Source organism: Drosophila arizonae, chromosome 3 (genome assembly GCF_054131065.1).
Source record: "Drosophila arizonae isolate 15081-1271.41 chromosome 3, UAZ_ARI_1.0, whole genome shotgun sequence".
Taxonomy (NCBI): domain Eukaryota; kingdom Metazoa; phylum Arthropoda; class Insecta; order Diptera; family Drosophilidae; genus Drosophila; species Drosophila arizonae.
Genome location: NC_142923.1, coordinates 10,592,870 through 10,605,053, shown reverse-complemented (window position 1 = coordinate 10,605,053; position 12,184 = coordinate 10,592,870). Strand labels below are relative to the sequence as shown.

The window sequence follows — 12,184 nt, the reverse complement described above, 5'->3', positions numbered from 1 at the left end:
ATGACAATGGCAGAGGAACAAGTACCAAAAAAAATAGGAAAAAAAAATAAAACAGCAAAAAACGGTTTGATAAATACGCATATCAAAATTAATCAGATCGGATGGTTATGCATAAAAAAGTATACGTTAATTTATATTCATCATATTCACATGCCATGTACAGCCGCAGCAGCGGGAGTAGGGGCCGCCTTCGAGGGTAATAAATATGTGGAGCTATGTTAAAATCTCTGGCTGGCATTGCGTAATAAATTTCACATTTTATTGGCCACACGCGAGAGGTTAGCGAGGACTTGGCATAAAGATGGGTGCGAGCTGGTAATGATGAGAAAACGACTGGATACATTTTGGGCTCGTCTAGCTATCTATACATAGCCAAGGTCACTTCAATGTGCGCGTGTGTGTGTATGTGTGTGGGTGTGGGTGTGGATGTGTTTTGGTCTTTTTCTTTCCATTCAATTGCCGTTCGCCTAAGGGCAGCTCTGCGTCAACGCGTCGTATGACCAATTTGCATGTTTCAGTGGAGTCTAGACGGCAAAAGCAAGAGGCTGGGGCTGGGGCATGAATGCGGGATGCTGCTTCGGCTGCTGTTGCTTTGTGTGGCTCGGATTTGTCTATTTTATGCTTTTTGTGGGTCAAGCCACAAAATGGCGGCAACGGCAGCGGCGATGCCAGCGATGATTTTATTTCTTTCTCGTGTTTTGTTTCGACGTTGCCAGGGTTTCTCAATCTATTTTATGGCTGCGTCACATTCGCATTGTCATGCTCGATGCTGTTGGTGCTGCTTTTCTTGTTTTTGCAATTTTAACGTCTTTGAAAGGCCGTCAACCACAATGCCGTTATTTATGTGCATGCGGCTTTTGTTTTGTTGCCCTTCGAAATATTTGAAAAGGGTTCTCGATGCTCAGCCACCATTTTCTCACTCGATCATCATTTTCTCACTGATTCAAAACGTGTGCGAACAAAAAATGGCATTTCCCCATCGAAAAACGCAAAAAAAAGCGAAATGAAAACGTCAACTTGTTACACATAATTTCAAAATTATGGCGAAATCATGCGAATAGGTTCGTGTCAGAGCGACAGCTGCAGTCAGAAATATGCTTAGCCAACATTTAACATGGATACGTTGAATGTCTAAGAAAATGTGTGTAAAATATGTCGAGCGAAATAAAAAAGCCACTTTGACTTAAAAACTTTAAATTGTCATATATCTTTTTATTTTGGTTACATTACAGTTCTATATAAATTTGTAATGGCCAAAACATATTTAGTAGAACCGTAGAGTTTGCATTAGTTTTCTATGTAATTACACAAAATGAAGCACATTATTTGTAAAATGCTAAATCGCTTGATATTTCGATAGCTATTCAAATACCCACAACTTATCATGGTAACATTTGATCGAATTAAAATAGAAATAAAATGAGCTAAACCCTAAATATTTAAATATATCTCCACATAATAGAGAGAGAGAGAGAGAGAGAGAGAGAGAGAGAGAGAGAGATAGACAGCAATGCGCTTTAATTAAATATACAACTTCACATAATAGAAACAGAGATAAAGAGAGAGAAAGACAGACTCAAATGCGATTCAATTAAGTCGAGTGCTGTGCATGTGTTAGCGATAACTAGGCAAATCAGGCAAATGCATTGATCAAATATGCAGTCAGGCATTTGATACCCCATAGCCGCCATGACCATAGTTTGAAATATCTGCGGTCTGGGCTGCTGTCAGACTCGAAATGATTCGTGGTCGCGATTCGTGTGCGGCTCGTTGCATTCATGAATAAATCGCAAAACAAATTCCAAACACAATTCATTGTGAATTTATTTAATTTTTTATTTTTATTTGCCCAACATTTGCATGGGGCAAAGAATATTTATAAACTGTGATAAAGCCGCTGAAATTGCTGATATTTATTTGCATACAAACCTCAAATACCCGACATTTATGGTCTTACGGACAAATAGAATAATTATAATTGCTATTATTCTTTTTATAGCGCTCTTATGTACTCAAAAATCGAATGTGCATTTAGTTTCCACACGATAATTATGCATTTAAGCTGAATACACTTCTTAGCACTTATGAAATGTTATAAAAGCTTTCAAATGGTCTTTAACATGTTTCCGTCATCTGTATAAAATAGTACGAGGTCTTGCACTTAAAATGCTTTGTAGAAATAAACTGAGCGTAACAGCTGAGCGAAACATAAATAAAAATAATTACAACAACAGCAAGAATAACAACAACAGCAAGATAACATGCGCAAAGCAGTGTAAATCCAGCATAATCGTTGCATACGCTGAATGCACTGCTTGCAGGCAGTGCACAACAGCGACACCAACACTAACACGTCGCCGTGTGAAAAATATTTATGAGCGTGGCTTTTACGCCAAGTGCATTTTATAAAATGTTAACTCCACCCTGTGCTGCGCTTGTCCCTCTCTCTCTTTTTCTCCTTCCTTTATCACTGCTGTGCTGCTGACTCTGCTCTGCGCTGTCGCATTTTAACTTAACGTTTTCGTAAGCGCGTAAATATCATTGGCGCTTGTGCATTAGTGTGTGCGTCAGTGTGAGTGTTAAGCAGTGCGTTAAAGTGTTTATGTGTTTGTTTACGTGCGTGCATCCGCGTCTGCATCTCTCGCTGCGCGTATGCAAGTGTGTGTGTGTATAGTCTGTTGCAGGCCAGTTATTTCATTGTGTGTGTGTTTTTTTTCCTTTTCAACTTTACGCTTTTTGGCACTCAACGATGTCGCAGTCGCAGTCGCAATCATAGCCACCTGCAGCGCTATCGCGTTACTCCTTTCTCACTATCTCTTTCTCCCTCCTCCCTTTTCTGCCTCTTCGTATGCTAATTTCGCTCAGCACATTTTATATTTATACGTTGCTGACAACAACAGGCGACAAAATTGCAGCCAACTCCACTCGGAAAACCGCAGGGTTGCCAACGCTCGTTTCGTTTGAAGTTGTTGCTGCTGCTGCTGCCGCTGCTGCTGCTGTTGTTGTCATAATTAAAACGCGCTACATAATTGCCAAACAATGGCACCGTGAGTGAGTGTGCGTGTGTGTGCTCCCTGCTCAGTCCCAATGTAACTTGTGCTCCCAGGCTCGCAGCCTGTGCTGGGCCCATGGCAATCACGATGCTCTTATTCGACTGTCTAACAAAGTGGACAATGTGCACTTTTTCCAAGCCCTGTTTGTATTGGCCAGGCCAACAACCAGCATACACTCACTCGCACAAAGACCCACTCGTGTGCAAGTTGTGGATGCGCTGCAAAGTGTTTCCACAATTCGGGCGTAATTGGATAACGGTGCATGACGGAGCACCGATGAAAAACCTGCCACAATGTTGCACAAATTGTCTCACACACATGGGCCGTTAGAGTGACAGCACAGCACAAGCATAGTAAATAAAGAAATGCTAACGAGCAAAATGGAAAGAAAATCCATTCTTAATATGGAATGAATATATTGTTGTTAAATCGGGTAAATACTATTGGAGAAATATTTTAATAGTTTGAGAAGTAAAACAAACTAGTCGAAATATAAAACTACCTCTACTTGCTGCTTTGAGAGTGATCTTAAGGTGTTGTTATAAAAAATATTAAGTAAAATATGTTAGATATATTACAAACATACCTTGGCCTATTTCAATTATAATTCAATTGTAATTCTTTGTATTCTGCGAGGTCTGTTCAAAAAGTATCGTGAATTTTGTATTTTTTTAACTATTATTCAAGTGGAACTCGCGTTACGTTTCGAACAGACCTCGCACAAACACAAATCTGCTTTGTATTCACAAAAAGGAAAATTCCTCTTATGAGTTCATATTAAAAATAGTTTGTCAAGGAATTTATTTATTGAATTAGGTAAAGTTGCAACTAACTGTACACTCGCTATCTCGCTCTTTCTCTCTTCCCAGTCTTGCCACTCTCTTTATACATGCACATATCTAATATATGATTGCAGCATATACAATATGAAATATGTATGCAAATTGCATAATTTGCATTCCCATGCAGAAAGTTGGAGCGAGCATTCAGCTAAAAAGGTTCTTTTAATATTATGACAACAATTGCCTGGCATTGCCGGAACTTTGCAAGAGCAAAGTTCACTTTTAACCGCATCATTTGGCCCCCGTTTGGGCCACCCCGTGCCACTTTTTTGCCTAGCAGCTGCACCTGCATCGATTCTTAGATCTACCTTGTGCCAATTTTCCTTACCCAGTGCGAAAGTTTAGTACATATTTATTTTAAATTTTCCGCTCACTTTTTGCTGCATTCAACCCGAAAGCACCGGAAGTCTCGATAAGGTTCCCTCTGCTGCATGATGTGGGCGGTTGTGGGTGGCTGTGGGTGGCTGGTTGTGGTTTGGCTTCGATTGCCTCATTCACATTTTGCCTCATGACACGCCAGCCATAAAATATTCGGCCAAAGTGCACTCACACATGCATGCCGCACACACACACACACACACGCACTCACATTCACATGGCCACACTCACGTAGTTGTGGTTTCAATAATCAATGAGTTGATTTTATGAAATTTCTGTTTACCTCACTCGCCTAGCCCTACAACCCCACATCAGCGCCATATATTTGGCTTAAAGCAACACACACACACACGCACATACATATATAAAGTCTCACACACACAAGCATACATACACATATAATGTTATTAACGAGAATTTTGAAATATTTTGCATAAATTTTCGTATTACGGCATTTTTGCAGCAACCAAAAGCATTGCCACGTAACCCTGGATAAAGTGTGTTGATTGCGGGCGCATAGGTCAAATGAATTTTAATTAATATTTTAATTAATAAAATCAGCAGATTGCTTATCGCATTGTCGCTGCGCCCTTCTGCTGTTTCAATTGAATTTACCAAGATTGTGTTTTTTTTCTTTGTTGGCTAACTCGTTCGATTTCTCATCTCTAATCAATTTTCTTTGTTCTCTTTGTATTTTCCAGAAATACCGTATTTAATTTAAGCATACATGATCTCACGGAACAGCAAAGTCTCGTGTGGTCGTCGCCGGAGGAAGATACCAAAATGTGTCTCATGAAGGGCAAAGATGAGGTAAGTTGGACTTTCAATTTTGCTAAGGGAATGTAGCGAAAGTAGAATGCCAATAAGAGGAAGAAGTTGTTATACAAAAGTGAAAAAAGTATACAAAATAAATTTTAACCGTGCTACGAGAAACCGATTGGTTTTCATTTGCAGAATAGTAGAACATTCTTTTTACGTTTGTTCCTGATTTTAAGAGGGTTATAAATCAATATATGTGGATAAATTCTTGTCATCAAATTTGATGATATGATGGAAATTATTCGTTCTAATAAAGAAGAGTTAAATCGAAAAACTTGCACTGAATTTGAGCTGCCTTTCAAAAGGATAAAGCATAGAAATACTTCTCTATGAGATTGTCTTGATTTCAAGTTTTATATTTGTAGCATGTATGTATATATGTATGTGTATATATGTAGAATGTAACATTATAATCCAGGAATCTGTTAATTTCGCTTAACAACAGCTCTGAAAATTTCACTTTATTTTGGCATCCATCTTCATTAGCTTCCTCGTACATTTTAACCTACATTTATTCAACCAAAAATCTTAAGCCTTGCCTCGAATAGATTATCATCTTGGCATCCACTTCCACTGCTACTGTCGATTAAGTTTTGTAAGCCTTTTGCTCGGTAATTTCCATTTCATTGCAAATTCGGGCCAATGCTTCCGCTGCAGCAGCAATTTGGCGATAACAAAGCAAAAGCAATAAAAATCTTTTCCGCCTCCCACGAATCTGAGTCAGATCTGCTTGTTTTATTTTGTTTGCTTGACCCAGCTGAGATTCCGAATCAAATTTATTGTAAGCATATTGCTAATTAACCCACTCGCAACAAAAATTGTTAGCGATAGTATGGCCCAAAAAGAAAAAGAGGAAAACATGAAGGTAAACATTTTTGAATTAAATTTGGTATTGGCGAAGCGTAGATGGAGTGGGTACAGCTTTTCTGTTGCTATTGCTGCTGCTGCTGTTTCGCCCTCCGTTTCCGGTCAAGTAAACAAAATGGCGCACACCGCAAGGAGAAATGAAGGACATGCCCCGGCACCCCAAAACCCGCCGTTGCATGCTCAAGTGCACTTCTGGCATTGCTGACGCTGACGTAATTAAGCAACACTTGTTAGGGGCCTGCCCGATGCACAGTTGCTACCTGCGCTGGGAGCAGGTGTAATTTGTTGAACTCAATTTGCTTCACTTGACTTGCCCCCAACTAGGTATTTATAGCTTCAAGTAGTTGGCCAAAAGGAAAGAATTAACCTTTTGTTTCTTTGGCCAACATCTGAAAAGGGTTGCAATGCGACTGCCAAACCCCTATTCGTATGCCTGCTGCACTGTGTCTCTGTGTATTTGTGTGTGTGTGTGTGTGTGTGTCCATAGCGTGCATGGCCGCCATTTTACAAAGGTTGCGCCCTTTGACTGCAGCGCAGCGAAAAATAAAATAAACTAAAATGCTGAAAAGAAAAATGAGAAACTAAATTGCAATAGTTAGCATATTATATGCACTAATGAAAAGTTCAAATTTACAATTTTAATTAGCTGACATTTCGCTAATGTGCTCTGCCCTCCAACGGAGATAATAATCGCCTGAGCAGCGCCTAAAAGCCGACTGCACTTTATTGCCCGCAATGCAATTAGGAAGCCAAAAAAAGAAAAAATGTAAAAACAACCAACAACAAAAATGCAAACAAATCACGCGATTTTCTCTTTATCTAGCCCAATTAAATCGCTTGCATATGCTTAACGGAAATAAACTAGTGGAAGTTATGCACAAAAGGTATTTAAGCTGAGGGGATTTTCGATAAGATATCTTGGGAATAAATAAGTTGCGTTGGTTTAGTATAAAAGGCAGTTGAGTAGCTATTTGAAGAGAAATATACTCTGCGGAAAGAGCTGAAGATTATTTCTTCTCAATCAAAGAAATTTTGGAAGTTAAAGTTCAACAGTTTTGACATATTTCATGCAGCTTCAGCTTAAATACTCATACGAACTTTGACTCGACAAAAAGCATTTAATCAACTCGAACAATCACATTCATATTCATATATGTTTTCTGAACAATATTTTGGGCAAATCGAAACTTTAAGCTTGCATCAGCTTTAGCTTTGTGCCATGCCAAAAATAAACGCTCGAAAACTTTTCTCATTTGCGCTGAATATTTTTAAGGCCAATTGTGCCAGCAACAACAATTACAATAAAGGCAACAATAGAGGCACAAAATCATGGCTGATAAATTTGTTGAGCGCAGCAAATTTTTTTATTTTTGTTTTTGCCTCTTTCGACGAAAGCTTAAAAAAATTTCATTTTAATATCGCGCCCAAAATGGCGGCCATGTGATTTTTTTTTGTGCCATAATGGTGGCTATTTCATAGCAAAAAATGAATTAAAACTGCAAGCCGGAACTGGCCAAAATGGGGCTTAAAAATGGGTTGCTTTCGGTCGGGGTTACAAGCACGCACGCAGCCAACAAATATGATTATAACTGCAGCGATAAGGGCACATAAATATATATATAGAAAAGTTTGTTGTACATTTTTAATTGATTTATTATTCGGCACAATGTTTTATTAAAGCTGCGTAAACAGCAGCGCAGCAGAGCAGCAGCAGCGACAGCCGGCCTACAACAAACTGACGCCCCCGGCCAGGCTCCACTTTGGGTGCCAAAAGAGCAATTGGCCGACCAAAAGTGCTGACCAGCTGCAAAAATGGTAAAATATTAAAAATAAAAAAAAAGCTGAAAGTAAATATATATATATAAAACAAAAAAAAAAAAAAAAAAAAAAAAAGGAAGTAAATGAGAGAGAAAAGACGACCAACAAAATGAACATTAAAAGCGGTCAGCCGAATATAAAAATCTCTGGGTGGCTGGTGGCTGAATCGCTGAATGGATGTGTGCATATGCCGTGAATTAATTAATAAAAGCAAGTTAAAATATTTGATTAAATTGTTTAAGTCCAATATTAACGCGAACCGCTCACGCAAAAATATTTGCACGCAAACTTTGCCAGCGATCAAATATTTGCCCCCACGAAATTCCATGTGGCTTTGTGTTCAAGTTGTCGAGGATTAAATAGGTGTCAGAAGTTTCAGAAGAGATGAGCCAGCATAGACAATGAGAGCGAAAAAGACAGCGTTACTTGAAGGGCGCTTGTAAAGTAGTGCAACGGATGTCTTTTCTATGGCTTTTAATGTCATTACGCACTGAACCAATTGAAAATTCAGGATCAGTATATACTAACTTTTTTATTAAATTGTATTAAATCCCTACTAGAGTCAGTCTCTCCCTATACATCTGCCTGTCCGTCCATTCCTTTGATATACGCTTCTATCTCAGAGCCTATGAGAAGTATTGCCTCTGAATTATTCATAAGTTGTATTTTATTTAATATTTATAATTTAATTATTAAAATTTAATTTTTTTATTTTTATTAAAAAATTTAATTGTTGTTAATTTGGTAAATAGTGTGAGTAAATTCGTTAAACTAAAATTAAGTTGCATATTGCATAATATATATTTAATATATGCATATATAATGCACATTACATTCATAAATATTCAGTAAAGTATATAGAAAATTTTTTTTGCTGAATATTTATGAATTTAGTATGCATTATATATGCATATACTTCAATTCTCTATGCTTTTTTTGGGCTTTGTTCTTCGTAGAAACAGGCGATTAATTTTGAATGGCAGCTGAAATTTTGTCAAGCCTAAAGGATTGCGAAAAAAAAATGAAAACGAAAAGGTAAATAAACAACACTAAAGAGGGCGTGGCAAGAGGTCAACAGATTATGTGAATCGCTCTGCAGAATGGGGCGGTTATGGGCGTGGTATTGGCAGGACTTTAGCAGAATTAATGAAATTCCGAATGCCAGAGCAAAATGTCAAAACGAAATGAGTGATTTGAATGGATGTACGCATTTGAATGGACAACAACTGACACGCCCATGCCCCCGGCCCCCATTGCTGCTGCTGCTGCTTGTCAAACAACAAGTGAGATAAATGAGCGTGCGATAGTTGCTGTGGAGCTGGACGCATAGTTTCATGGATGTATTGAAACAGGCAGCGACACCGAAATGCCAAGGCACTCTTGCGGTCTCGGGCTCTCGCCCCCAAAACAGAAGGCCGATGTCTATGTCTATATTGATGTGGGTGTGCCTTTGTAGCCTGTGGGTGTAACTGTGGCGTTGGCGGTGGCGGTGGCGGTGGCTGTGGACGTTGAAAGTGTTGGCCACCTGTGCATAAATTAAAAGCACTTCCGCACTCCAAATGAACAATAGCCGTCCGGTCAGGGCTGAGAGCTTCAACACAAATGAATTTCAAATGCCATTTGACAGACACAGAGAAACAGAAAGAGTGATGAACAAGAGGAAGATAAAGCAGAGAGTGTGAGAGAGCCTGACACCCATATGCCATACAATGCTTCTTCAATAACAGCAATTCAGCATTTGGTCAGCCATTGAATGGACCGGAACCCATTCGAGAAAACCCATCCAAAAGAATTCCCGGCATAGTTCAGTACCATTTCCCATTACTGTAGTTCAAGAGCCGAACCGCAGCTCGTTTTCAAATAAATATTTAAATTATTTTAAAGAGTGCAAACTGGACACCAAACTATTTGAGCTTATGTTTGTAATGTTTGGAAATATTTAAAAAAAATGAATATTATATAGTTCTACTGTTTTATAAATAAATATTGTAATTATGTATTTAATTTTTTTAATTATTAATATTATTTTATTTAATTATTTTTTTTTATAAATTTGTTTTAAATTAATTTTTTTTACGGGAAAAAGTACTTTTATTTGACAAAAGAAAATAAAAAAAGAATATTATAAAGCAAGGGAAAATAATTATTTGGTCTTTCTACTTCCATTTATATTAATAAATATTCAGCTGTATATCGCTAATTTACTCAATATTCAGCAATACGCTTTGAAACACTAACATTTTATTATCTCAGCAAATGAATTTTGCTTGCGCTTGCAGCCGGCTTTAAAGATACCAACGACGATTACGCAAGTCCAATTAAAGTGAGGCGAATTGTTGCTGCCCGTTCGTCTTGTGGCAGCTGGTCTTATTTTTCTTGCTGGCTGACTTTCATTTTTCAGCTTGCCGTAAAATTATTTAATGAAATGCTATTGTGAGCTATGCTCAACTCATTTGCAACGATGGACCAGTCCGTCAGAGGCCTCAGCTCGTCTTGCTCTCACTCTTTCACTCTCCCTCTCTTTCTCTCTCTCTCTCAGTGTGTTTGCGTATCATTAACAGAACTGTTGCCTACCTGCAGGCGCTTTGCCGGGCTGAACTTAGCTCGAACGCTGCTGGTAAGCCTTGAAATTGATGGCTTTTCGTTCGAGCAGCAGGCAATGCGAAATTTCTGAAATTTTCCAAAACGTTTGTTTGTCAAAATGCAAAGACCACGCACAGTCCTGGCTCCCGCCCGCCCCTCCTGGCCCACCATTTAGCTCTGGCCAACAAATTTGCATTGTCAACGTGATTAACGACAAATTTACTTTATTTGATTACTCAGCCAGATGCTGTTATGTCCCTCGTTGGCGAATTTCGGAATGCATTTCTCATGAAATCTTTGCTTAAATACTGCCCAAATATTTATAGTGATAATATGCGAAGGCTGCAGAACTAATAATGCTGCTAATTTTCGCCATTAGTGGCATGAGCCATTCTCAATTTTTAAATGAATTTCGCTAATTTGCTTTTAGTCCAAAATAATTTTGCCATATGAAACGAATTTGCATAAAATTATGCGTCGAACATTAAAAACAGAACAGAAAATAAATAAATATGAAAACGGCATGAGTGAGGCAGATTAACTGGTCGATGTTTGCATACCCTGTAGACAATTTGAAGGAGGTTCTTATATTGGTATAAGTTATAATATAAAAATTGTTAAATTAAAAATTCTTATGACGGTTCATAAAAATCCTTTGCGATTGCATTTAAATATCATCTATGTACGTAATAAATCTCAGCATAATGAGACTTTTGTTTACCCATATATTAATATAGATAATTATTTTCCAAGCAAAAGAGAGGAAAAAACTTCACTTCAATGTATTGGAAAATTTAATTATAAATTCTGTTTAACATTCTGCGGCAACTGAAATACTCTAAGCGTCAACCATGTTCATCGTACAGATTTGAAAAAAAAAATAATAATAATAATAATAATTTAGTAGGGAAAAATGAAAAACAATAAACGGCAGCCATAATTCGCAAAGCATAAAATTAATAAATTTTCCGCTTAATTGCGTTCAACTCGTATGGCAAGCATTGAAATAGTCTCGTTTATGTATGGTATATGTTGTCTCCTGTATGTTCGTGTTAATTACAACGGCAATAATGTAAAGTACAACAAAAGTAGAAGTGACAAAGCCCGCCGAAAGAGCCACCCATAAAAACATCCAGCCCAACCCAACTCAGCCCAGCCCCGCCCTGCTCAGCTGTCCCACATTCTATCCGCATGCCTGTGTAATTGTTGTAAAATGTGTTTTGTTAATTTATTTAAATTTATGCTCAAATGCGGCAGGCAGGCAGGCAACAACAACAACTAAGCACATAACTAACAGCCAGGCAACAACAAACCGCAAACTAAGCAGCGTCAACAACAACAACAACAACGACAACAGTAAAGGCAACCACAGCCATAGCAACAACAGCAACACGAACAACTTCCCAAAGCAGCAATGCAAACAGTTTAAATATTTAAAACAATAAACAAAATGAAATGGAATATGCTGTCCATTTTACCCATTGCCAACTATTTCCCAAGGCGCTGCGAAATTTATGAAACTAGTTCAGAGAATTTCACAAAATTAGATAATAAATGCACAGTTGGGCACGCGTTCACATGAAAGGCAGCATGAATTGCACAAAAAAAAAAAAAAAAAAAACATAATAAAAAATAAATAAATAAATAAAATAGAAATATGGAAAATATTTTCATTTTATATGTGAGATAACCAATTTTGATAATAATATAACTGAAACTAAAACTAAAACTCCACATTTATTTCAAATTAATGAAAACACATAAATTTCGGTGGCATTCGTATTCAGAATAATAATATGTTTATATTAGTTATATAAACAAAGT

The 12,184-nt window shown here is 37.7% G+C and overlaps 1 protein-coding gene across 6 annotated transcripts in view; it reads left to right on the top strand.

The window, feature by feature from the left end:
* LOC108609655 (semaphorin 1a) overlaps positions 1–12,184 on the top strand; it is a 179,259-nt gene that overhangs the window by 128,750 nt on the left and 38,325 nt on the right. For all 6 annotated transcript variants that reach the window (XR_016268902.1, XR_016268900.1, XR_016268901.1 and 3 more), the window contains exon 5: positions 4,975–5,083. Coding sequence is in view for 3 of the 6 variants with exons in the window: in XM_089463452.1 (XP_089319578.1) it covers positions 4,975–5,083 (109 nt within the window). In the remaining 3 variants the exon portion in view is untranslated. The remainder of the gene's footprint in view (positions 1–4,974; positions 5,084–12,184) is intronic.